The following is a 26,580-nucleotide window of genomic DNA, read 5'->3' on the forward strand; positions in this document are numbered from 1 at the left end:
TACAGCTGTGTAAGTATATATAGTATTATACAGCTGTGTAAGTATATACAGTATTATTATACAGCTGTGTAAGTATATAGTATACACAAGCACACACATAAAACCCTAATAAGCACCAGAAACTCATACAAAGGTTAAAAAAAAGCAAAGGAACACAGCTACTCACTAATCAAATACACTCAGCCTAAAGGTGGAGGAAGTCCTGCCACATTTGAAGACATAGCTGCACCCTGAGGACACCGCGCTAAGGGAAGCATGGACAGCGGCTGCACCACCCCACTGAGTTAACAAGAAGGCCAACTCAACAGAGAAGAATAGCGTTCACTGGAGGCCAGAAACATGGAGCTGCTTGTAGCTGACAAGCTGCACTTGGAGCCGTGAAGGGGACAGATCTCAGACAGAAACACAAACCCACATACGCACAACCCAAAGGTGCACAAGGACACATGGGATATGACAGATATGTTTATTTACCTTGACCACGATGACGTCACAGACTATACCTATGTTCCAATCCATCAAATTATATACATGACACAGCTTTAGTTTACATGTATACAAAACTAAAAATTACATTTATGGCTTCCATTTTCTGTTTATTATACTGTCCTGCTCTGGATGGATGACAAACTGCTACTGAAAGCAGGGAACAGTGAACCTGGGCCTGGAAAGGAAATATTCCTGCATGATCTATTATCAATAAATCATTTTTTAAAGAAGATACCTAACGTTTTTAAAAAAATATACCAAAACCAACTTCAGCAGGTTTCAGAGGCATGGAAGCCTTGAATTCTCAGCTGCTTGTTCTTGGCTTTAGTACTGAAATTCTTGTATAGACCCAGAGTGAGCCCATAACATCTTCACTGGATTAAAATCCCCTTTTGTTCTAATCTCCTAACTCAGATGGGCAGGATCAAGTTAAACGACATCCAGTTTTACTTTGATGTTCATAGCTGCCAGCTCAGCTACAAAATACCGGAAGACATACGGCACAGAGACAGTGTCGATGGTGTCACTGCGGCCACAGACAGTGCAGTTGTATTTTCTGTTGCGCATAGCAGACCAGGAAGGAGGAGGCTTTTCAAGTAGTGGGGAGAGCAAGCTGCCACATTTCACACACACGTGGGCAGTCGAGCGGTCAGAGCAGTTGAAAAGCCGATCATGAAGGAGAAAGGATGTACCGTGTGCCAACAGAGCATCCCGCTCCATCTCCCCAAAGCGGATTCCACCCTGGACGTTCCTTCCCCCGATAGGCTGGTTGGTGACTTTGTCCCGGGCTCCCGTGGTTCTAACTTGAAATTTGTCTGACACCATGTGGCGTAAGCGCTGGTAATAAACCACACCGATGAAAATGTCTGCTTCCAGCTCCATCCCGCTGATGCCACTATATAATCGCTCAGTGCCATAGAAGTTGTAGCCAGCAGCCTTTAGCATCTCCCCAAAGTACCCCAAGGCTGAGCTCTCCTCGGAGAAGATGAAGGGGGTAGCATCATGGCAGAGACCGTGCAAAGCCGCAGACTTCCCAGCCATACTTTCGATTAACATTCCAATGGTCATACGAGAGGGAAACCCATGAGGATTAAACAGAATGTCGGGCACCATCCCACTCTCAGTAAAAGGCATGTCCTCAGCTGGCCACAATCTGCTCAAAATGCCCTTCTGTCCGTGACGGCTGGCAAATTTATCTCCAATAGTTGGATTCCGAGGGACTCGTATGGTGATGCAGATGCATTTGAATTTCCCGCTGCCCGTGTCATTGCTACACACTTTGATGTTGTCCACAATACAATTCTCTTTACTCCTAGAGAAAGAAAACAGGAAATAAAGTCAAGCTATTTGTTCTGTTTGTTGAGTCTCACAGGCTAGCCCTGGCTGGCCCACAACATGCTGACCTAGAACTTGCAGTAATCCTCCTGCCTCTGTTTCCATGTGCTAGAATCACAGGTATGTTTGACAAAGTTTACCCAAGCTTTGTTTGTACATAAGAATATTTAAATTTTCGGGGCTGGAGAGATGGCTCAGAGGTTAAGAACACTGCCTGCTCTTCCAGAGGTCCTGAATTCGATTCCCAGCAACCACATGATGGCTCACAACCATCAATAATGAGAGCTGGTGTCCTCTTCTGGCCTGCAAGCATACAGAATGCTGTACACAGAACAAATAAATCTTTGAAGAAAAAAAATTTAAATTTTGTTGACACAATTAATGTTCCATAAAGTATATATGTAAATATAGCTTCCATCTGCTCACCAATATAAGTAGATGTTACAAATTATTTATGATTAGGATTACTAATTATGTTTATCTGAGAGAGTATCGGCAATGGAAATACTGAAGCCGTTTTATTATAAAAGCAGCTGAGATAATTATTCATCTTTAGCAAGAGGCATAATGAACATTTTCCTAGGAAACATCCTTAATGCCGGCATGACGGAAACGATGATAGCAAACCAGCAGAGAGGCAGGACAGAGGACAGTGCTGACTTCAGCAATGACCAGAATGACACCATGCCGAGCTCCACCTCCACGTTGTGGGATTAGGAGCCAGGCCTTTAGGAGGGATGGAAGTCATCGAGGCCTTTAGGATGAAGCCTCATCGACAGCGGCTTTACAAAAACGGTCTGAGCTGTTCACTGCTGTCTGCCTCTCCATTCTTCCCCATGTCAGGACACGGAGGCAGTGCCCCCATGAGTCCACCTCAGTGAATCCACTAGTGCCTCAGTCCTGAATGTCCTTGCCCCAGAACACAGACAGACTTTGTTTCACTTCCCAGTCTTACCTATTTTGTTAGAGCAGCAGATTTAAAACAATAACTAGATTATAATTATATATGCATATATATATATGTATAAAGTATATTTCCCTTCTGTTAAAAGATAACTTCATTAGCCGGGCAGTGGTGGCACATGCCTTTAATCCCAGCATTCGGAAGGCAGAGGCAGGCAGATCTTTGTGAGTTCGAGGCCAGCCTGGTCTACAAGAGCTAGTTCCAGGATAGGCTCCAAAGCTACAGAGAAACCCTGTCTCTAAAAACCATAAAAAAAAAAAAAAAAAAAAAAAAAAAAAAAAAAAAAAAAAAAAAAAAAAAAAGACAACTTCATTGACCTCCAGTAAACGTCACTAAGAAACAGCCTATAAAAACCATCAGGGCCAGGCGGGTTGACACAATGTGCTCCAGACCAGTCAGAACTCCTAGGGACACACTTCCCACTAACAAACCAACCAGCAGTCCGAAAGTCCCCAAACTTACTTATAGTAAACCACGAAGCCTTCCCCGGTGTTAAGGTTGAGGTAGCTGTAGTAGGGGTCACCAAATTGCAGCTTTGCTCCTATGAAAGGCAACCCATCATTGTCCAACTTCTGCATAACCCGGGGGTCACCAGGTTTGACCCCAAACACAAGATTATCATCCCCTTGCTTAAATTTTTCAGAGAGGTCTATGAATTCAGACTTGTAGACACTTCCATGAGCAAAGCCTCGTTCCCAAGAAGCCTTGTTCACGATCTGTGGAGTCAAAGAAAAAATTAACTTATAAGACCGAGGGCAAACAACAATTTTCAAAATATAACCAGTTAAGATTGGATAAATACTTGGTTCAGAGTAACTGGCATTTGATTTTGAAATAGCATCTCCAAATTACTAATGCTATCAGGATCCAGATTCATAAATGGCTTAAGATATGATTAAAAATAAACATAAAAGGCAAATATACCAAGACCTCACAGCAACCTTTAACCATTTCATTTGCTATTATGTCCTCGAGGACACAAACGCCCCTTCAGTGAGCTCATGAACAGCAATGAAGAAGATTGGAGTCCCAACTACCAGCACTCACCATGGCATCTTCCATGTCATAGCCAGTGTAGGAGATCACAGCTACGATGGCATTTGTCCCGATCGGATAGTTGTCCATGTGGTAATAGTCATACATGCATGGTCTCACTAGCGGGCTTTGAGGTGTCTGAAGACGGTAGAGTTTATTATCTGATCGGTCTTGATAAGTGAGCAGTGGGAAGCCCATGGTCTGCTTACCTATGAAGGAAAAAGATGTCTCTGCATCTTCTTTTCAATCCTCAATTCTCAACGTGCTCCATGAAATTGGAAGCAACTATAAATACATACAAACACATGCCGCGGGAATGAATAAAGCAAGCATAAGCTCTGCTTATCATAGGCTAACGTCAGCTTTGAGCATGAATCTCTGTCAACACGCCTAGGCTACAAAAACAATGCTGGTCAAGAGAAGCTCAGAACTGCATTTAATGTACTATTCATAGACACTTGTAAGACACCGCTATCATTTATGGACAAACGTACAATATAATGGAAACACTGAAAGGTACAGAGGATATATACAAGTATAGGATGTGTGGGGATATACACAGAAATGTCAATTTTTGTAAATTCTGGGTAATAGAATGTAGGGTTACAGGTAACTAGATACATCTATGTATTAGATACAAACAATCCTTTCAGACCAAGATGATTTTAAAACTAAAAATGCATACCCAAATGACGGCTAATCTGGACTGTTAACGTGACTAGATGCAGAAACTACACAGAAACAAATCTCTGGACATGTCTATAAAGGATTATCTAGGATAGGTTAATGGAGAAAGGAGAAACTACTTAAATGTGGGCTGGGGTCCTAAATGAAAAAAAAAAAGCAGACTGAATGTAAAGATTCATTGCTCTTGGCTTCCTAACTGCCTGATGCTGCCTCCAGCTGCCAGCTGCCTTCCTGGTACTGTAACTAAAACAAACCCCGCATGTGATAGTCTGAATAAGAATGGTCCCCATAGGCTCATATGGGAATGCTTAGTCATCAGGAAGTGGAACGATTGAAGAGGGATTAGGAGGTATGGCCTTGTTGGAGGAAATTTGACACTGGGGGTGGGGGTGGGGCCTTTGAGATTTCAAAAGCCCAAGCCAGGCCCAATGGCTTTCTTCCTGATTCCTGAGGATTGGAAAGTAGACTTCACCAGCATCACGTATGCTTCCTGCCATGTTGCTAACAGCCTCAACGTCTGAAACTGTAAACCAGTCCCAATTAAATGTTTTCTTTTCTAAGAGCTGCCATGGTCACCATGTCTCAGACACTCCATCAGCTGCTTGTCAGATATTGTTGCAGGAACAGGTCAGATAACTAACACAGCACACAGTGGAGAGGAGGGCTGCTCTTACAAGACCATGCTCAACACTCAACTGTCAAGAGTTAGGAAGCATCCACACACCCACTCACTGCCCAAAGACTGGAGATTTGCTCAAAGTAGTCAGCCATGGAGAGGAATTTATATTTGAAACAAAGCAACCACTTCAGTGAACAATTGTTTCCTTTTTAGATTCTAATTGTTTTAGAATCTATGGTTACTGTCTTGAAGAATCAATGAACTGAGTTCAGAGCACAGTGGCTACTGGAAAGGGGCATTTCTTTCCTTCCTTCTTCTTTTTAATGCAGATTGGAGGGAGAGCCTTCCCTCTGCACACATGTTAAGTTGAACCATTTGGTAGGCACTGAATTGTTCATAATGCATGAGACTGAGCCAAGTAGCCCGAGACTAAGAACCAAGTTAACACTCAAGACGGACAACAGCCTCTTCAGAGAGGACTACCAGGAGCCTTGCTTGAAGCCCGATCCCTCATAGCTGGCACAGCAGCTACTGGAGACACAAACAGTAAACATAATCTACACACACAAAAAAAACTATTCTCAATGGATAGGAATCCTGTACCACCCAGATGTTTGAAAGTAACTTTACATCACCCATCATAACAAAGAATAGGTGATTATATATCATCAATAATGATATCAAGCTCAATATATACAGGAAAATATGCCCACAGTGATCAGAGAACAAAACCCTCAGGAAATATAAAGTGGTAACAACAAAACAAAAACAGAAGTTCTAGACTAAGGACAGACTGAGACCAAAATTCATTAGATGACAGCATGATGTCAGTGAACACGACATCCATCACAAGTCAGAAAAGGAAACCTGAGTGGTCGCGTGCATCTGTAATCCTAGCACTGTTGGGAGTGGAGACAGCAGGATTGCGGGGGCTGTCTGGCTAGTAGCCTGGCTCCAGGCTCAGCAAGTGACCCTGTCTCAAAGGAACACAGTGAAGAGTAGTAGAGCAAGACACCAGCTGTCTTCCTCTGGCCGCCATGTGCACATGTGTGTACATACAAACACCACACTCACACACACAGGAACACACAGACACACTGTCTTAGGATTTCTATTACTGTGAAGAGACACCACTACCATGGCAACTCTTTGTTTTTAAGCTTTATTTATTTTATGTAGATATGCATACTCTATCCGCATGTATGCCTTTACACCAGAAGAAGGCATCAGATTCCACTACAAATGGTTGTGAGCCACCATGTGGAGGCTGAGAATTGAACTCAAGACCTCTGGAAGAGTAGACAGTGCTCTTAATTGAGTCATCTCTCCAGCCCCTAACCACAGTAACTCTTATAAAGAAAAACATTTAATTGGGACTGGTTTACAGGTCCATCATCATCATGGCAAGGATCATGGTGGTGTGCAGGCAGACAGGGTGCTGGAGAAGGAGCTGGGAGTTCTACATCTAGATACACAGGTAGCAGGAAGAGACACTGGGCCTGGCTTGAGCTTCTGAAACCTCAAATGTTGTAGGATAATTCTCCTGTACACTGTGAATATATATTTCTCTCATTAGTTAATAAAGAAGCTGCTTTCCTATACCAAGGCAGAATAAAGTTAGGGGGGAAAGCCACACTGAATACAGGGAGAAAGAAGGGCAGAGTCAGGGGAGATGTCAGCAGCCTCCGGAGGAACAAGATGTGTTAGAGCACAGGTAAAGCCACAAGACACAAGACAAAACACAGATGAACAGAAACAGCTTAATTTAAAAGAAAAAGCTAGTTAGCAATAAGCCTGAGCTGTTCGGCCAAGCATTTTGTAATTAATATTAAGTGGCTGCATAACAGGGAAGGACAGAGAAGGACAGGGAAACCTCTGTTTACACTCAAAGCCCACCCCCATTGATATATTTCCTCCAAATAATGCCACACCACCTGATCTTTCCAAATAATGCCACTCCCTGTAAGCCAATAGGGGCCATTTTCATTCAAACCATCACGCACACAAACACATACATACATAGAAAAAAAGGACAAGAAAGATAGTTTAAGATAAATAATGCATATGGGGCTGACAAGAGGGTTCAGTGGCCAAAGGCACTGACTGTGCTAGCCTGGCACCTGAGCTTAATCACCAGAAGCAGCATAAAGATGGGACAGGGAACCAATCTCACAGTTGTCCTCTGACCTCCATGTGGCAGCATGTATATCCTGACACACACACAAACACACCAACTATATATAAAAAACAAGGAATGCATGACTAAATCTTGGAAGAGAACGAAATAAAGAGGCAGAATCAATTTTGGAAGCAACTGGGAAATGCTCCCAAAGTTGATCAATTTTTTTCTTATAAAGACCAGTAAATGTAACCAGAGCGTGTGCATACAAAGAGAACTATATCTAGACAAAGCTAAAGGACAAGTTTTAGAGAGAGGACAGTACATCATATGGGAAGCTGTGCTTTACGAGCCCCGCCGTCTAGTTAGAAGACCGACTGGATGGAGACGGAGCCACTTTAACACACTGAACTGAAAGGATCTGTCCTCAGGATTACACAGCTGTGGAAGACTTCTTCCAAGTGAGTGTGGAAAGAAATTTCAGAATAATGAAAAAGACTTCTCAGAATAAAGGCTACTAGAGAATTTGTAGTTAGTAACCTGTACTATCAACAAAATTGCTAAAAGGATCTGGGATGTGTATACCCATGATCCTAGTACTCAACAGGCTGAAGCTGTAGGATTCTGTCTGTGTGGACACACAACACACACCAGAAGAGGGAATCAGACCCCAGGGACTATCGACAGAGATGGTTGTGAGTCACCATAAGGTTGCCGGGAATTGAACTCAGGACCTCTGGAAGAGCAGCCAACGCCCTTGACTACTGAGCTATCCCTCCAGCCCTCCTGGAAGATAATGAATCCAAGACCAGCTCAGGGAAGGCTGTAGGGGTAAAGAGAACATCAAATGCTGCAGGCTTTAACTGTAGATAGAAATCAAGAGCACTGAAAGAGATAGTTATGTGAATGTGTAATGGCTCGAATCCCTCAAAAGTCAAGTCATAAGATTTAGACAAACGCAAGTCATGTTCTGTGACAATGTAAATGCCAAGAATGACACAAAGAAGCTACAGGGCTCTTCTGCATCAAAGGAGACAAATGTATGCACTAGCGGAACACAAGTGATCCTGGATGGGCCTTTGAGTCTCTGCTCAAACCGAGTAAGGACTAAGATACGGAGCGTGTGCTGCTCTTGCATACATCCCGTATTCTCATGTCAGGTGGCTCAGAACTGACCATAACCCCATTTCTGGAGGGAGGGACTCAACGCCTCTGGCTTCTGTGCACACATGCAGTACTCACACACAGGCACACACACACACAATCTGAAGTAAACTATCCTTATAAAGAAGTCAATGCTAAACTTCCTGATTTAGGTAAATCCCCTAAGAAGGCTCGTAAGTATGCACCAAAGGGTGAGACAGAGGGCGCTTGGGCCTGCAGTCTTCAAGTAAAGAGCGAAAGTATGAGCCGGAGGAATGTTCATGAATAGGTGCCAGAAGTGCGGGCATTCTTTATGCTATTCTTGAAGCTGCTCAAGTTTGAGATTACTTCAGTTTAACCTACGAGCACCTTTTGTGTGTGCACGCATCAACTACCAGCTTGCCCACCTTACCCATCTGGCACTGGTACATGTTCCGAGGACTCTGGTTGTGATCAGAGAAGGGGATGAAGTTGGCGATCACACTCAGCAGGCTGTGAGGGAAGAGCTCCTGGTGTGTGGAAATCCCAGCAAAAACCTCATCCTCAAAAATGGCAACGTTCATGAAGAGCTGGAGCAAAGGAAGGGTAAGGAGGGAGAAGCACAAAATAACTGTGGTTGTCTCGTTGCTTCCCAGGGGTTGGCGTTCAAGGCGGCAGTGTTTAAGTTCCTCGCCCCAGTCATGAATGCTCCGCTCTTCTCTGCTACTGCTGTGGAGCTGGCATTAGGACCTGGTCTGTGTGTGCTAAGCACACAATACTTTCCCCTTAGATATTTCATCCTGTATCTACCCTGTCCAACTGTCAAAGGCTGAAGAGGGAGAAAAATATTTATTTTGGGCAGAGTTTCTCTGTGTAGCCCTGGCTATCCTGTAACTCGCTCTGTAGACCAGGCTGGCCTCAAACCCAGAGATCTGCCTCCTGAGGGCTGGAGATAAAGTGTACCACCATACTCGGCTTCAACTTTTTGTAAAATAAAAATTTAAAGTAGGCACAAACTCTAGTTTGGCAACGGCAAAGATGCAGATGACAACTGAGACAGACACAGAGATTCCTCAGTGTCACCAACTGTGACAGAGCCAGGTGCAAAGGAACCATGAACACTGGGCAGGAAGGAAGGGCAGTTATGTGAGCATCAAGCCTCCCTCAGTTTCCCAGCAGTGTGGCAAGACTTCACAACTACTTAGTGCAGCGGGTGGTGGTGGTGCACTTTAACCCCAGCATTGTGAAGCAGAAGCAGGTAGATCGTTGTGAGTTCGAGGCCAGCCTGGTCTATAAAGCGAGTTCCAAGACAGGCATCAAAGCTACACAGAGAAACCCTGCCTCAAAAAACCAAAAGGGGAAAAAAGCCCAACAACAACAACAACAACAAAACTACTTAGTGCTGGACAAAGAGCACCAGAAAAACAGCTGGATTTTCTGTCAATGCTCCTGAGAGTGAAAGCGAGCCCCGGAAACTGTCCTACGTAAGCACACACTGCGGTAGGCACCCACCTGTTCCATCGTTCCAATGAGTTCTTCTTTGCCCAGTTCCAAGTTCTGCACAGGCCTCACCAGCCTGCAGGGGGTGGTGAAGAGGTACAACCCCGGGTACAGGCTTGCCTTTCCTGTCATGGGGACCAGGGCCACCTCCATCCAGGGAGGAATTCTTTTCTCCCTCAACACCTGTTTCAGCAGAACAGAGTTTAATGAAGAACAAATGTATGTTTTACCCCACCCTCCCTGCCACCAGAGCCAGGTAGAATGGGAAAGAAAAACCTAGTGTTCCAAGACCACAGCTGTCCGCTCCAATTTTACCCTGCATAGAAAGCCACTCAGCCCACTTGAGAAATGGCAAAAGATTAAGAAAAGGCAAGTTTACGCTCTGATGTCTGAAATATAGATTAATGAGTTTCTTTTCAAACAAGTACATGAAAAGGGTCTTTCATGTGAAAAAAAAAAAAAAACCAAACTAACAAACAAAAAAAACAGAACAAAGCAAACGGGGATGCTGAGACGGCTGCACAGGAAGGAGACACACAGCAGGCACTGCTCTCACAGAAGCTGGGGTTCAGTTCCCAGCACCCATGTCAAGTGGCTTACGGGTGCTGAGAACTCCACGCCCAGGGATCCCGCACTCCCCTCTGGCCTTCACAGGCATTGCATGCATACATAAAAAAAAAAAAAAACAAAAAAAACTTTCAGGGCAGTGGTGGCACATGCCTTTAATCCCAGCACTTGGGAGGAAGAGGCAGGCGGATCTCTGTGAGTTCGAGGCCAGCCTGGTCTACAAGAGCTAGCTCTAGGACAGCCGGGATGTTATACCGAGAAACACTGTCTCAAAAAACTGAAAAAAAAAAATCTTTTAAACTCATTTTTAAAAATTTCTATGTGAAGGGAGAAATATAAATCCAAGATACATTAAGCTAAAAGATTATAAGATCTATATACAATTAAGGGATTCACAGCTACACATTATCAGCAAAAATGAAAGGGGAGGGAGGGGTCTGGAAGGGACGATGAGAAGGAGCGCTCTGAACCGAGCTATCTCTCTGGGGCCCTGAATCCGCTGTTAACTGATCCATTGTGTGCCTGTGTACTGGTCCAGGAGAGCCTCAGAAGTCAGCTCGCCTGTGACCTTGAAGGGTCTGGGGATTGAACTCAGGTCTCTAGGACTGGCAGTAAGTGCCTGTACCCAGCTGAGTCAACTTATCGGCCCCCAAACTGAATTAACATTCACATTAGTAAAGAACTGATAATAGGAAGTCAGATACAGAAAGAAAAATTTAAAAATCATTGGCACATAAAACCAAGATAAAAAATATCCAGCTCACCAAAACAGACCTCAGTAGAGTCAGAAACTTCAGAAGAGTATAACAGGGGCTGGAGAGGTGGCTCAGGGGTTAAGAGCACTGGCTGCTCCTCCAGAGGACCTGAGTTCAGTCCCATCCATCCCCCCCCCCCCCCCCCCGGCAACCATCTATTAGATCTGGTGCAGGCAGAACACTGTTTACATAATAAAATCTTAAAAAAAAAAAATAGAATTCTGACTGGGCTAGGGGTACAGACCCATAATCTTAGCTACCTGGGAAACTGATGCAGGAGGATGGCCGAGGCCCATGTGGACTACAGAGTGGGTGCAGGACATCCACCACAGTCACATCGTTTAGCAAAGAATAGCCAAGGGAGCGGGATAACTCAGCAGGGAACCATCCATCAGTGGTGAAGTTAGCAGGAAAGGAACCATCACGTAGCTTTCAACTCTCTCGCCACAAATTACCCCTGAAAAACTCTAGCCTGACACCGACCTGAGAGGTCCAGGTTAGCACCTCCCTAGGACAAACAAGAGGCTCAGCTGCGAAGCAGCCAGCAGGTGGTACTCCTATGAAGTTACACTGGATAGATAAACAGACAGGGACCTCAATGAAATGCCTAATAAACAATTATAGGTCACGTGTCTGTCACTAACACATAGAAGGCAAGACTACCAGAGCAAGCAAGAGTCAGGTACTTTTGCAATTGGCTTCAATCCCAACTGTGTGACCACTCTAAAGCAGCGCATAACACCTCATCAACCAGGAAAGGACTGAACACCAGAAGTCAGGAGATAAGTCACCTTAAAGCGACGGAGAGCGTCTGCGACCTCAGGAGCAAGATCCTTATCCACCCAGCCCACCATGACACCATCCAGCAGGACTGGGTAGCAGTCACTGTATGGTCGACAAGATGCCGCATCAACAGGAGTGACACCTGGGGAGGGGACAAGCAGAATAATAAAATCAGAAGGCTTCATCCAACATTTCCAGCTCCCGGAGACACTGGGACTGCTTTCTCAGTGCGGCTAGCCAACTGTCCTATCAGCTGTAGTGACATTTTGTTTGTGATCTAACAAATAAAGCTCGCCTGAAGGTCAGAGTGCAGAGCTAAGTCAATTGTCAGCCACAGAATCCAGGCAGTGATGGCACACACCTTTAATCCCAGCACTCAGAGGCAGCCGGGACCTCTGTGAGTTCAAGGTCACCCTGAGCTGCTAGAAACTGATTCTGTCTAAAAGAGAAACATAGCTCACCAGAAGATGATTCCAGCCTTTGGGATCAAATGCCTTTAATCCCAGCGCTAAGAAGGTGGAGAAAAAAGTGATATGGATGGGCGGAAAGAGGAATATAAGGCGGGAGGAGTCAAGAGCTCAGGGCAGTCTGAGGATTCACAGACAGCAGCAGTCTGAGGATTCGTAGACCCCTTTGGTCTGAGCAGTGGTAGAAGTAAGGACTCTCTAGTGGCTGACTGCTCTGCTTCTCTGATCCTTCAGCTTCCACACCCTGATATCCCGACTCCAGGTTTTTATTATTAAAACCAATTAGAATTCATGTTACAGTCTGTACAACACAAAAGCTTTCATACTGCTTGTAAACTGCTTCATCAAGGACAGAGAATCTAGCAAAGCCTCTCCTGAAAGGATGGCTAGGCACAAAAGGTTCTGCACAAAATCCCTTCTCATACACGGATTGCTAAATCTTATAGCTGAATACCCTTGCCCAAGTAAAATCCAATTATTGTTGATCCTCCTTATCTGCAGACCCCATGCTTGGACATTTGATTTCTAACCCTGGAATCATACTATGGACACTTCCAAGGCCGCACGGCAGAAGCGTGGGTTTCCTGGTGCACATGCTCTGCCGTCTCGTCTCCATGCTCCAAGTGCAGGCAGATCCTTCAATGCCTGCTCCAGGCCACACAAACACCTAGTGCCGAGTGCTGCCCAGACCTCACAGAGGAAGCCAGACAAGCTGAGGCTGCTGGCTCAGAGTTCAAGACTTAAGAGAACTGAGGCCTGCAAACCCCCCCCCCCCACACACACACACACACCAGCAATGGCTCAGGACGGGCTAACAGCACTGCCAGTTAGTACAATTCAAATAATGAGAACCAACTCACCGAGTGAAAAGCGAGGCCTGCACACATCATAACTGCCACATGGAAACAGCCAGTATTTCCCAAGTGTCAAAGGTTACCACTTGGGGCTTCATCTGTCAACAGCCCTCCAGGGACAGCGGTTCCTCCTCAGAGCCCTCTCTTTCTCCACAGTGGGAGACACTTTCCACCGCTCTAACCTTTTCTCTATTTCCTTCCAGACTTTGAGACAGTTTCCTGCAACCCAGGTTGACCTCAAACTTCCTATGTGGCTGAGGATAGGAACTTCTGATCCTCCTGACTCTACCACCCAAGGGCTAGGGTTGCAGGTGTGTGCCACTATGCTTCGTTTGATTTTAATTAATGAGCGAACAAAAGTATTCTTTGCCTTGCTGTCAGCAAATGGACAGATTGCTTATATCTCCGGAATCTTGACTATTTCTTTACTGCTTTCTCTAATGTTCCTATCTAATGTTACTTTACAGTTGGGCGTTTCGCATTCTACATAACAAGTTCTTGACTCAATGTCCTTCTGGTTGCTTGAAGCACCAATCTATCACCTGACCCCTAGAGGAGTCCTAAGCTGCATCCACCTCAGTCCACTGGTGACCTCACCACACACCAACGAAGATACAAAACTATGGTTTTTAAATCACAAATGGAAAACCCCAGGACTAAACTGTTATAAAATATCAAACAAGTGCTCACTTTGGCAGCACATATATTAAAATTGGTATGCTACAGAGAAGATTAGCACGACCCCTTTAAAAAAATTAAACAAAAGATGCCATCTCTTTAACTGTGAAAGAAAACTCAAACTAAAACCAAAGCCCAGAAAACAATATGATTAAGGGTCCCCCAAAGTAGAGACAACGGCCGCAAGCTACCAGGAACAAAGGTCATTGGATCTATGGTATCAGATATATTGTATAAGCTACTTTTTAACTGAATTCCCCCAAACCAACAGTCTCCTACTTAGAAATGCAAAGATCTACCAGGGGCATAGGAGAGTGACCCAGAAATTTATACAACAGCATCTAAACTCTGACTACTAATGGCTACTCTCATTCACACCTTTCTATTATCAACACTGATAACATTTTGCTGATTTTAGCTCCAGAAATGCATGAGAGAAAAGCCAAGGAAGCAGCCCGACTCACGCATGGAGGACTGAAAAGGAATTCTCTGCTGAATCCCAAAGGGCAACTTTGCTGCTTGATGCTGTGCAAAGCCAGCAAACCCAGCTGGACTGCCCAGTGTCCTACCTAGGCCACAGAGCAAACCCAGCTGGACTGTCCAGTGTCCTACCTAGGCCACAGAGCAAGGCTGGGACAGATGCGGTGTACACGAACTTCGTGACAACCTCGCATGTGGCAGTCAGGTGGTTCAGCAGCCCACACGGTGCTCCGTCTGGGGTGTGCACAGGACAGAGGAAGCCCCAGGACTCGGGGAGCAGCCTGCGCACTGTGGTGGTCCTCATCTTGGCAAATTCAGCCCCTCTGTGCACACAGCGGAAATGGGACAGATAGCGAATGAAGTTCAGCTTGTCAGCCACAACACACAGGCCAGAGTATTGCAGGAAGCCGAGACCTTAATAAAGAAAAAGACACTCAAAACAAGCCAAAGTCTTTTTAAAACCCCCAAACTGTCTGTTTCTGATGCTTTTGATAAAGCAACAAAACTTCAGGGCTAAGGATACAGCTCAGTGGTAAGAGCATTTGTCTAATATATGCGTGGGCCCTGGGTTCAATTTCCCAGTAGGGCCTCCCCCACATACATGTTTGCAACACAGAATATTAGTTCTGATAAATGGGAAAAAAAATCAAATTAGATTGGTCTGAGAGCCCTGCCATTACACAAGCATTTGTTGGCATGCTAACAAGAGAAATCAGTAGCATCTGTCCAAAATAGAAAAGCAGATCTCTGGGTCCCAGTTGCCCTTTTAAATTATTTCAGTTCATTCCAACACAAATGGTTAAGGGAGGGACACAAATCCAAACCCTTCCGGCTGCAGCTGTAAACCTGCCCAGACATATGTGGTCATCTGCTTTCCAGGAGTTACAGAATGTGTTTGTTCACTAGCACTGGACTTACAAAAACAAGACACCTCGCTGAACCCTTTAAGTTGGCAGACATTTGTCAAAATTTACTATAATATAAAATATAACTTCAGTGAGGGTTAGCTTACTCTGGAATTCTGCAGCAACATATTTTTATTATATTATGCACATAATTTGAAAAACATAAATAGCCTATCTGTTTCATTTTACCTGTTTTTGATCGCAGATTCCCAGTAGCAAGAAGATATTCAAATGGTTTCGTTAGTTCTGATCCCATACTAAATACCTTCAACAAATTTTCATTGTTTATGGATACATTGGTCTTCTGAGCCCTCTTATCTAAAGCTATTTTAATAGATGCTAGCCAATTTTCCATTTTTTCCTAAAAGAAGAAAACGTTAAATTTAAAGTAGTACATGCTTTAAATATCATAAATGCTATATCTACCCCACACAATCTACACAATCCAGGTCCACTGTTATACATGCGACAAAGGATGCATCTTTAGCACAACCAGGGTTGTAAAAGACAGCCCTTCAATGTACAAAAGTCTAGCATTCCTAAAGACAGAGACAAGAAGTCTCTGATTTGATTACACTGTGTAAAGACAGGTCACTGTGTTTAATAAAACGCTAAATGGCCAATAGCTAGGGAGAAGGTACAGGTGAGACTTTTAGACAGAGAGCTCTGGGAAAAAGAAAGGGGGAGTCACCAGCCAGACACAGAGGAAGCAGGACATGCAGGAGAAGAGGTAAAAGTCACATATCACATGGCAGCACACAGATCAATAGAAATACATTAATTCAAGCGGGAGGCAGAGGCAGGCGGATCTCTGTGAGTTCGAGACCAGCTTGGTCTACAAGAGCTAGTTCCAGGACAGGCTCCAAAGCCACAGAGAAACCCTGTCTCGAAAAACCAAAAAAAAAAAAAAAAAAAAAAAAAAAAAACATTAATTCAAGTTGTAAGAGCTAATTAGAAACAAGCCTAAGCTAAAGCCAAGCTTTCATAATGAATAAGTCTCTGTGTTTTTATTTGGGAGTTGGCTGGCGGGACAGAGAAAGATCATTACAGGGGCTGGAGAGATTGTTCCGTGGTTAAGAGTGAGCACTGCTCTTGCAGAGGTCACAAAATCTGGGCCATGGGATCTGGATAGTGGGCCTGCCCTCCAGGAGCCGTCCCTGCTCCCTATTTCACATTCCTGCACTGTATCCAAAGACCCTTTCTCCACGGTGACAGATTATACTCCCCAAACCCACAAGCCCAAAGTTGGTCATTTTGTCAAAACAACAAAAAAGCAACTAATATAAAGTATTGCAAATTAATTTTAGCAAGTGTTGAAGACATGGAACAAACAGACAAAGATTAGCTGTATCCAAGGATGTACTTTTATGCTTGGTCATCCATGCTATGACCAAGATTTGATGAGACTATACAACAAATATTAATTAGAACCAGGCATGGTTCTACATAACTAATCTCAGTATTTCGAGGGCTCAAACAGGAGGATTTAAATCAGAGGCCAGCGTGAGCTGCTGGAGAGAGAACTTGTCAAACACGGAATAACAAGAAATCAAACAGCAGCCAAGGAGATGGCTCAGTAGGTGATGCGCTTGAGTGGGTGACATGCTTGCCTTGCATGTGTGTTTGGATCCCCAGCACGGAAAGCAGGCACAGCAGCACACGCCTGTCATCCCAGTACTAATGAGGCACAAGCAGGTAGACCCCTGCAGCTTGTTAGCCCAATCAAGTCAACAAGCTCGACGTTCACTGAGACCCTAGCTTAAAAATTTATTTCCAACAAATGGATGGATCTAAAAAACATCATATTAAGTGAGGTAACCCAGACCCAGAAAGACAAATATCATATGTAGTCACTCATAATTGGCTTTTAGACATAAAGCAAAGAAAAACCTGCCTACAGTTAGTTCACAATCCCAGAGAACCTAGACAACAAGAGAGACATGCATGGATCTAATCTAAATGGGAAATAGAAAAAGACAAGATCTCCTGAGTAAACTGGGAGCTTGGGGATCATGGAAGAGGGTTGAAGGGGAGGGGAGAGGCAGGGAAGGAAGCAGAGAAAAATATACAACTCAATAAAAACAATTTTAAAAAAAGAAAAAAAAAACAAAAAACTGCCCGAATGCATGCACACGCAACATAATACACACGCATATAGTACAAAATTTTTTAAAAGAGGCCAACAACCCAATCAACAAATGAGCTAAAAGCAGATAGTGAAGCACAAATGGGTAATAAACATATTAAGAAACGGTCAACGTCACCAGTCATTGGGGAAACGCAAAAAGAAACAACAGTGAGATTCTATGGCAACCCATCAGAATGGCAGTCAAGAAAACAACATGGAGAGGACGCAGACAGATGGGAAGCCTGGTACACTGCTGGGGGAAGGTGAACTAGCTCTGCTATTACGGAAGTATAATGGTTCCTCAGAATATTAAAAATAGGCCTGGGGGCCAGGCGATGGTGGCGCACGCCTTTAATCCCAGCACTTGGGAGGCAGAGGCAGGCGGATCTCTGTGAGTTCGAGACCAGCCTGGTCTACAAGAGCTAGTTCCAGGATAGGCTCTAAAGCCACAGAGAAACCCTGTCTCGAAAAACCAAAAAAAAAAAAAAAAAAAAAAAATAGGCCTGGGGCTAGAGAGATGGCTCAGCAGTTCAGGGCACTGACTGATCTTCCAAAGAACCCAGGTTCAATTCCCAACACCCACATGGCAGCTCACAACTGTCTGTAACTCCAGTTCCAGGGAAACTGACACCGTCATAAAGACATACAATACATGCAGGCAAAACACCAACACACATAAAATAAAAATAAATAAATAAGAATATTTATTAAATATTAAAACTTCTGTGTGACCCTGAAGATTACATCAATGTGTCACAAAAATTCTTGCACACCAATGTTTGCACACCAATGTTTGCACACCAATGCAGCACTGCTCACAGCAGAGACGTTATTAACCAGCCCAGGTGTCCAAGAAAAGAGAAATGGATAAGGAAAACACAGTGCATGTATTCATAATAAAGGGGCTTTTTGTTTTTTGGATTTTTTTTTAAAGCTATAAGGAATGAAGTTTTATCATTTGGAGGAAAATAGATTCAACTAAAGAAGTCCATTAACTGAAATCATATTAAGAGTGCTAAGTCAGCTGGGCAGTGGTGGCACAAACCTTTAATCCCAGCACTCAGGAGGAAGAGGCAGGCAGAAATCTTTCAGTTCGAGGCCAGCCCTGGTCTACTGAGCGAGTTCCAGGACAGGCAGGGAAACACAGATAAATCCTGTCTTGAAAACAAAATTTTTTTTTTTAAAGGAAGGAAAGAAAGAAAACTAAGTCAGTCTCAGAAAAAAAACCACTACCTTTCATTTGAGACCCTCAGGTTTTACATGGAAACATAAAATCACATATGTACAGGTGACACACAGAAATCTGGACCTGATATGAGCCAGAGTTTTGATTAAGTCCCTTACTGCTAAACAAAAGGATGCAATGTAAGATGCCCAAACTAGGAACCATCAGCACGCGCTTACCTTCAGAAACATCAGGAAGAGCTGACCAGGGGTGAGGACTTCCTGATTCACTAAGCTGTCGAGGTTGTCCTCCATGCACTCGCCTCTGGCTAGAGCAAAGAGCTTCCGGGTCATGAGACAGAGCAGGTAAAACTTCTCAGTATCCGACTTCAGGTGGATACAAATGCACTGGCTGAAAGAGAAACAGACGACCTTAAAGCAGTTCTGCCTTCTCCCGTCCAGCTCCCCACTGACCAAGGTGCCTACTTCACGTTTACTTAACATTTCTTCCAAAACTGTTCTTCACCTTTTCTGACAACATCAGCAGATACAGTCACCACGTCTGCAGCTGTGCTCAGCAGTAGAGAGCAATCACTAACACCTGCAGCTACTCCAGCTCAGTTAAAAACAAAACTTCACTTTCTCAGCTGCACTGGCCACATGGCTAGTGCTCAGCACCTGCCAGGGTGATCTAGGACTCAGCTCCTTTAATATGTGGTTATGTAAGAGAGTCATTGTTACAGAGAAATACAGCCGCATGTTGTCTGCAACTTTCAGAGATACAGAGAGGCAATGTGTACCTATGCAGAGACAAAGTGATCACCGTGACCAACAAAATGTCAATATTGGTGACCTCCAGTGTTCACTGTCTTACTTGGACACCGAAGCAAACTTGAAATTAACATGGAATAAAAGAAGCAAAGTTGCCCTCCTGGCTAGGACCACAGCATGCTACCCAGGCTCACTTTTCCAGCCCAAAGCACACATACTTGAACAGGAACTTGGCAGCTTCCTCATTCGGGTACCAGTCAGGGAGACTGAGCTTCACTCTGAAGCGCTCGCCCAGATAGTTAAGGACCTGCTTCTGCGTGGAGCAGCCCTCGTCCATGACGATCCTCAACATCTGCGAGACAGAATTCTTAAAGAAAGAGTCCTCCTCTTTTCCTTTGATGAGCTCCTGGAAAATCTGGTAGTCGGAAAAGCTCACAAGTGCCTGAAATAGAAAAAAAATTAAAGCTTTCTTTTAAACAACTACCAAAGGTTTAACTCACTTAGTTACAATCCTCCCCTCTAACAACTGTTAATGTCCAAGCAAAACTAGCCCTCCAAAACAAAACATTCTCTCTGCACCAGCCAAACATCAAAGTCGCAGTGATTCTACTTCTAGGTAGGCAAAGAAACGGAATCGTCTCCTCCCCCTCTGAATCAGGGTTGTCCCTACATGACCAAAATATGGCAAAAAGGAGATGGCAGATCCCCAAGGCTAGGGCATAGACGCCCTCTATCTTATCCTCTGTGCTAACTCCCAGGGGAGCAGGGAACTGAGACCTCCGACCAATAGCCACCAACTCGCTACTGGAACCCTGGTCAATCCAAGTGACTGCAGCACTTCATTTATTTTTAAAATTTTAATTCTTATTTGAGAGAGAAAGAGTGAGAGTGTGTGTCCATGTGTAGGCATACACAAGCCACAGCACAGGGAGGAGGTCAGAGGACAAGTTCTGGGAGCCAGGTCTCCCTTCCACTGGGGGTTTTGGGGACTAATGCAGGCTGTCAGGCTTGCGTGGCAGGTGCTTCTTCCCATGGAGTCATCTCACCAGCCTGGCAGCACCTCCAAACACTTCAGTGTGACCTATGACCTATGCAGTCAAGCTGCTCCCAAATGCGACATCTCCAGAGTCTCTGAGAAATGTTTATTTCAAGCAACTGGTTTTAATAGAGCAGCAACTAATTAGTACAGCATTGATGGTCTTGCTCTGTTTATGGTATGAGCGGGGGTGGGGGGAGACAGGGTCTTGGCATGTTACCCTAGCTGGCCTAGAACTTGCAGCCTCCAGACTGACTCCCCAAAAGCCTGGGTAATATACATGCACGTGTACTTTTACAGAAACCGTCCACTCGTATACAAGATACAGCTTCCAATGAGCCTATTCATATCAAAGACATATTCATCTCATCTCACCTTAAGTGCAAATCCCAAAGGAAGGAAAAACAGCTCTTTCCGGTAAATAAAGTTCAACATAACTGTGCCATTCTCCACATAGTGAAGGTTCATGTTGATGGCGGAATGCTCTTCTCTCACACAGTGCATGGAGACCCCTGCCAGAGGAGGAGCAAGGAGTCAGGGCCCAACTCTTTCATTTTCCGTCTGGTCATTGTATCACCATAATCAAAGGCAAATCACTTAGCACGGTGGTGCATGCCTTTACTCCCAGCACCTGGGAGGCAGGGGCAGGCAGATCTCTAGGAGTTCAAGGTCAGCCTGGTCTACACTGCTAGTTTCAGGACAGCCAGTACTACCCAGAAAGATCCGTCTCAAATAACAACAACAACAACAACAACAACAAAAAGAAACAACAAAAACCAACCCACCAACCAACCAATTAAACAACAAAAAAAAATTAACTGAGTCAGGCAATCAAAAATGTCCATAGACCTTGCCAAATGTTTTCTTGAGCCCCTTGAAGTACATTTTTAAATATACAATACTTTCAATTTACTGTAGGTTTATTAAGAAGCATCCATGTATTGCATAACAATTACCATAATCATATTAATTAAAACATCAAGTACCACATACAGTTACCAACTGTGTATGTATGTGCATGTGGTATCAAGACACTTAAAAATCTACTCCATTTTCAAATTTCAAAATTACAATAGTATTAATGATTTCACAGTGCTGAACACTAGTATTAGTGTATTGTGTTTATTATGTGTGGTGGGAGTATACTCTCCCATGCAGGCACAGGTAGAGGCCAGAGTCTGGCATCCAGATGTCTTCCGCAATGACTTCTCCATTTGTGTCTTTTGAGACGAGTCTCTCACTGAACCTGGAACTTCCTTCTTGGCTAAATTAGCTGGAACTCCTGTGCCCCGTCCCCTCCCCTCCAGAGTCAGGAGGTTGCTGTGCACTGCCAAACCTCCTGTCACTGTTTTTAAATGTAGGTGATGAGGTCTCAATCCCCGTGATCCTGTAGAAAGCACTTTCCCACTGAACCATTTCCCACCCTGTACTTGGCCTGTAACTTAAAGTTTATACTTTGATAAACACGGCACCCACCAACACCACCTTGAATCTTACAGAAAGGCTTTATGGCAAAACAAACAAAAATCACGTAAGAGAAACACATTAAAGATGGTGTATAGTTAGCCAGGCAGTGGTGGCGCACGCCTTTAATTCCAGCACTCAAGAGGCAGAGGCAGGCGGATCTCTGTGAGTTTGAGGCCAGCCTGGTCTACAGAGTGAGTTCCAGGACAGCAATGGCTACATAAAGAAACCCTGTCTCAACAACCTGCCCCCACCAAAAAAAAAAAAAAAAAAAAAAAAAAAGATTGTTTATAGCTGTATCTACTTTAAAAAAAATGGTTTTCAAGTTATCTAAAACAACATACCAAAATGAGTGTAGCCAAGCCCTCTGCTTTTCCACTTTGGTCTTATCAAGGCAATGGGGAAATTCCTCCGAGGCATAATCAACATTCGGATGACTTTTTCGATGCCATTGATTATAAAATAACCTCCCATTTCCTGCCAAAGACAAGGGTTATCATCTGTTAAATAAAGGTAAGTATATGACTAAGTAAACACAAAGCTATTTCTAGTCACATGAAGTGCAGCTTCCAGAAGAGGCACACGCTAGTGAAGGGGACACTGGTCTATGGAAACAGCACAGGCTCCAGAAAACAACCAGGGCCCAAAAGACACAGGACAACCGGAGAGCAGACAAACAACGCCATCCCCTCCAACTAGACAGGCTCAAGCTTTTCTGTCCCAAATTATTTCCACTCCCAAGCACTATTTAAACAAAACTTATTCCAAAATCTAAAAATAAAAATGTTAGGCTAAAAAAAAAAAAAAAAAAAAAAAAAAAAAAAGGAAGGAAGGAAGGAAGAAAAGAGGTTGATTTCATAAAAGCTTTTCCAACTAGAAGTCTGGCCTAGATAAATATAGGAAAACGTTTATAACAAGTATTTGCTAATGCCTGATATCAAATAGGCACATTCTACAGAGCGCTCTGCTCATGAAGCTCTTATCCTCCTACCCACTGGTCTGCTTGGTTTCACCAGAGGAAACTGAGGCTTGGGGTGACAGCCCTCACCACTGATAAATGGAATGGCTAAGGAGGTAAAGGAATTTGCTATAGTATAGGGCCTGAAGATCTGAGTTCAAGCCCTGAGACCCACATGATGGAAGGAGAGAACCAATTCCTCACATGTTGTCCACGGATCCTCTGACGTCTATACATGGACTATGTTACTAAAGTGCCCTTCAACCCCCCTCACCCCACTCCCACAGAAAGGAAACAGCCAAGTTTGGAGGTACACACACTGTTAATCACAGCACTGTGTGTGTGTGTGTGTGTGTGTGTGTGTGTGTGTGTGTGTGTGTGGAGGGGGGAGGCAGATTAAGATGGATTTCTGTGTGCTGAAGGCCAGCCTGACTGATCTTTATACACCGAGTTACAGGCCAGCCAAGGCTAACGGCAAGACCCACCCCACCACCCCAAAAGAAAGAAAGGTCATAAAAGAGAAAAGAAAATTTGGGTTGGGAGTGTAGCCTGGTGGCATAAATACATTTCACATGGGCAAAGGCCCTGGGTTCAACGCTCAGGAAGAGGAAACAGAAAGGGGGAAAGGGAAGCAGGAAGAGGAGGAGGGAAGGAGAGGGAAAGAAAGGGGGGGGGACCTCCTAGTACACTGCCCAAAACAATAACATCCTTCAGCATACGGCTGCTTCCCACACCGCCTCAGCAGACAGCAAGGAAAGCCGTGCACAGCACCCAGACAGGGCAGCAGCTGTGTCCATACCACATACCTTGAACTCAGAATTCGAAAAACCGACTTCCATTGGCAAGCTCCCTGCTTCCCCACCTCTGATCGTGGCCCTCACTGCCACCCCACAGCCTAGATTCCTGCACTTACCTCTGCCTCTTCATGGTGCTCAATGAGGACTTGAGGAGGAAGGTTGTATAAGTTGCAAAGTTTAGACTTTACCATGATGGGGACATAGCCAAGAAACTGTTTAACGACTCCTCTGGGGACTCCGTTCACTGCCCAGCTGATGTCAGCCTACACGAAAACAACAACAACAAAAATAAACTATCTGGACCTGCAAGCACAAATGAATATTTAAAAAAATGTTTAGATGTACTTATTTTTATGAATATGAATGTTTTGCCTGCTTGTATGCCTATGTACCAGATTTGTGCCTGGTGCCAGTGGGGGCCAGAAGAGGGCATTAGATCTGCTGGAGCTGGAGTTATTGGCAGTTATGAGCCACAATATGGCGCTGGGAACCAAATCCTGGTCCTCTCGAAAAATAATCAGTGCTTTTAACCAGAGTCATGTCTCCAGACCCACAGATAAGTTTGAAAGAAGGAAGGTCACAGAAAATTGACTTCATGTTTTAGATTCAGAAGATACAATTCTCTAAGTGGCAACACTAAGAAAGCAGACCTTTCCTATAACCTTGAGTCTCCAGACTGTGCAGGGACAGCCACCTGGCATGACTGATGCTCACCGTCAGCTTCCCACGGTAGGTGCTCCTTCGTCCCCGGCACTCGGCTGGGTAAACGCTGAGCTCCTTGCAGATGGTCCCTTTGGGCACTGAAGGCGGACTGATGACAGCATCCACGATAGTAAGAGATATGCGCTCATCTTTGAAAGCAAATTCAAAGGGAGGAATGGCCTGAAATACAATTCATGTTGCTCAGTCTCTTGTATTTTTCAGGGCACTTTTCGGGATCACGCATGTTCTGCACTCACTGATGTCTATCATGCCAACTAAACCCAATAACTAACGCTACAACTAACTGGTAACTTCGCCAACTACTTAACCATAATGCATTCACTAAGGGCCTTTTGGACAGTGTGCTGAGTATCTGATTGTGCAGCAGGCTCTACGGATACGGAAGAGGCTGAGCCAAGTCTACCTCCTCCACACAGCAAGACAAGAGAACTGCTGCGCATGCGTGAGAATAGGGCCGCCCTCCACTCTTTCGTTCTTCGTGTTTACCTTCGCACACTTTATCCCCTCAGACTAAAGCCTGCCTGACAATTCAAAGATTTCTAAATGGCTCCCATGTTTTCGAGTATCAGCCTGGCAGTCAAAGCTCTCCAAGGCATCTCCATCCCTATCTCCTACAGCACAACTGTTCAATAACAAAACCTCCAGGTAGTGCCTACTACCCACAGGGCTATTCCTAATCTCCTCCTGAAGGGAACCCACCATCCTCTTCCCTTGACCTTATCCAAGGTGGAGTTTTCTAAACACCCGGATGAGCACACTTCCCTCCTGCTCCTGACTTAGTAAACTACATCTTAGGGCTGTTCTCAAGAGTATTGACTAGCTGCTGGTGCCTGCTACCTCTACACAACCAACAACCCCGAGGAGCACTCAAACCTGAGGTCTCTATCCAGAAACGGGCATGTTCTTATTTCAGAGCCTAGTGCCAGGAGAGACTAAGGATGCTAACAAAAAGAGACCTCCCCCATCGTCCTTACCTGAAATCCGCTACCACTGTTAGACTGATACCTAGGACTTTTATCTTCCTCAACAAGCCTAACTCAGAACGGCAGCCAGTTTTTCTCTTTAAGGGAAAGAAGCTAGGTGGTAGCATTAATTAATTAAGCACGCCTTTAAGCCCAGCACTCAGGAGGCAGGGGCGGCGGATCTCTGTCTGAGTTCGAGGCCAGCCTGGTCTACCGAGTGAGTTCCAGGACAGCCAGGGCTACACAGAGAAACCCTGTCTCGAGCACGCCCCCACCCCCCCAAAGAAAACTTCTCTAAGAGAAAGAAACTGAAGGGTGACCTTGCCGCAGTTTGCAGTCTGTCTGACTCAGCTTGGAACCTTCTGAGGTAGTTTTAGAACGTAAAAGTCCAGGTGGGAAAAGGCGGGAGCGCTTTGAATGGTCGGAAAACATATTCCCAAACAGTTCACTTTCTCACTTATCTCACAGTACCCAGAAACGGTCCACACAAAACCAGGGTTCGTACTCACATATAAACCCAGAAATCACAAAAACATCTTTTCCTACACTACCCGGCTACAAGTTGCAACGAAGCGCTTTTGTCCCTGAACTACCCAAACCCTTGCACAGTGAGTGAGTGTCACTATTTAAGGCCGTACTGCGGACTCCCGGCCACCTCCTCCATCCTCTGGAACCCTCCGGGCCCCACTCGGGCCGAGGGCGTGCCGCTCACCTGCACCGCGTGGCTCAGCCCCTCCAGCACCGCGTAGTTGAAGGAGTCCACGTGCGCCCGCGTCAGGTCCTGCAACGCAGCCTTTTGCTGCTCCGGAGGAATCGCGTACGAGGGGTCGGTCAAGTGCTTCAGGCTGGGCCCGCTGGGCAGGCTCCGCCACCGGCCGTCGGGTTCCATGCTTCTGCCAACCCGGAACCGGAGACCACGGCTGCAACCCCACTCGCGGCCAGGAGGAAAGGCCGGAATCCCCGATTCCCTCCCTCCTCCCCGCGGCTTGCTGGGAAATGTAGTTCCTCTTGTTCGGCCCGCCCCACCCTGGTCCTTTCATTTTGCAGGGTCGATCGGGAACCAAAACCATGGCGTGATTAGGCCGGTTAAATCTACACACACAGCAGCATATCTGCCTCTTCTCTCAGCTGTATCCTGCAAACCGCTCTAAAACACACTCCACTTTAGTGTGTGACCTCTGTGGCCCTTAGTCGCTCAGTCAATTAGGACCTCATAGA

The 26,580-nt window shown here is 45.0% G+C and overlaps 1 protein-coding gene and 1 pseudogene across 1 annotated transcript; one reads left to right on the plus strand and one right to left on the minus strand.

The window, feature by feature from the left end:
• Positions 1-452: 452 nt before the first annotated feature.
• Positions 453-26,318, minus strand: Polr1b (RNA polymerase I subunit B). The gene is made up of 15 exons (XM_038331545.2): positions 26,075-26,318; positions 24,392-24,559; positions 23,794-23,940; positions 22,267-22,399; positions 20,834-20,970; positions 19,641-19,864; positions 18,892-19,063; positions 15,549-15,720; positions 14,587-14,868; positions 11,984-12,117; positions 9,883-10,053; positions 8,804-8,960; positions 3,836-4,032; positions 3,251-3,504; positions 453-1,801 (listed from the first exon to the last, which is right to left on the minus strand). The coding sequence occupies exons 1-15, from the start codon at positions 26,249-26,251 to the stop codon at positions 919-921; spliced, it is 3,408 nt and encodes a 1,135-aa protein (XP_038187473.1). The 5' UTR covers positions 26,252-26,318; the 3' UTR covers positions 453-918.
• Positions 13,979-14,077, plus strand: LOC119815917 (annotated as a pseudogene).
• Positions 26,319-26,580: the final 262 nt, after the last annotated feature.

The sequence above is a fragment of the Arvicola amphibius genome, chromosome 5 (genome assembly GCF_903992535.2).
Source record: "Arvicola amphibius chromosome 5, mArvAmp1.2, whole genome shotgun sequence".
Taxonomy (NCBI): Eukaryota; Metazoa; Chordata; class Mammalia; order Rodentia; family Cricetidae; genus Arvicola; species Arvicola amphibius.

Bases quoted from the DNA above. Each gene is read 5' to 3' on its own strand.
- Polr1b (XM_038331545.2), bottom strand. From the start codon at position 26,251: ATGGAACCCGACGGCCGGTGGCGGAGCCTGCCCAGCGGGCCCAGCCTG. The intron at 15,721-18,891 runs GTAAGCGCGTGC...TTCTTCTTTTAG, and splicing joins TCTTCCTGATGTTTCTGAAG to GAAAAAATGGAAAATTGGCT. The intron at 10,054-11,983 runs GTGACTTATCTC...CTGCTGAAACAG, and splicing joins ACGCTCTCCGTCGCTTTAAG to GTGTTGAGGGAGAAAAGAAT.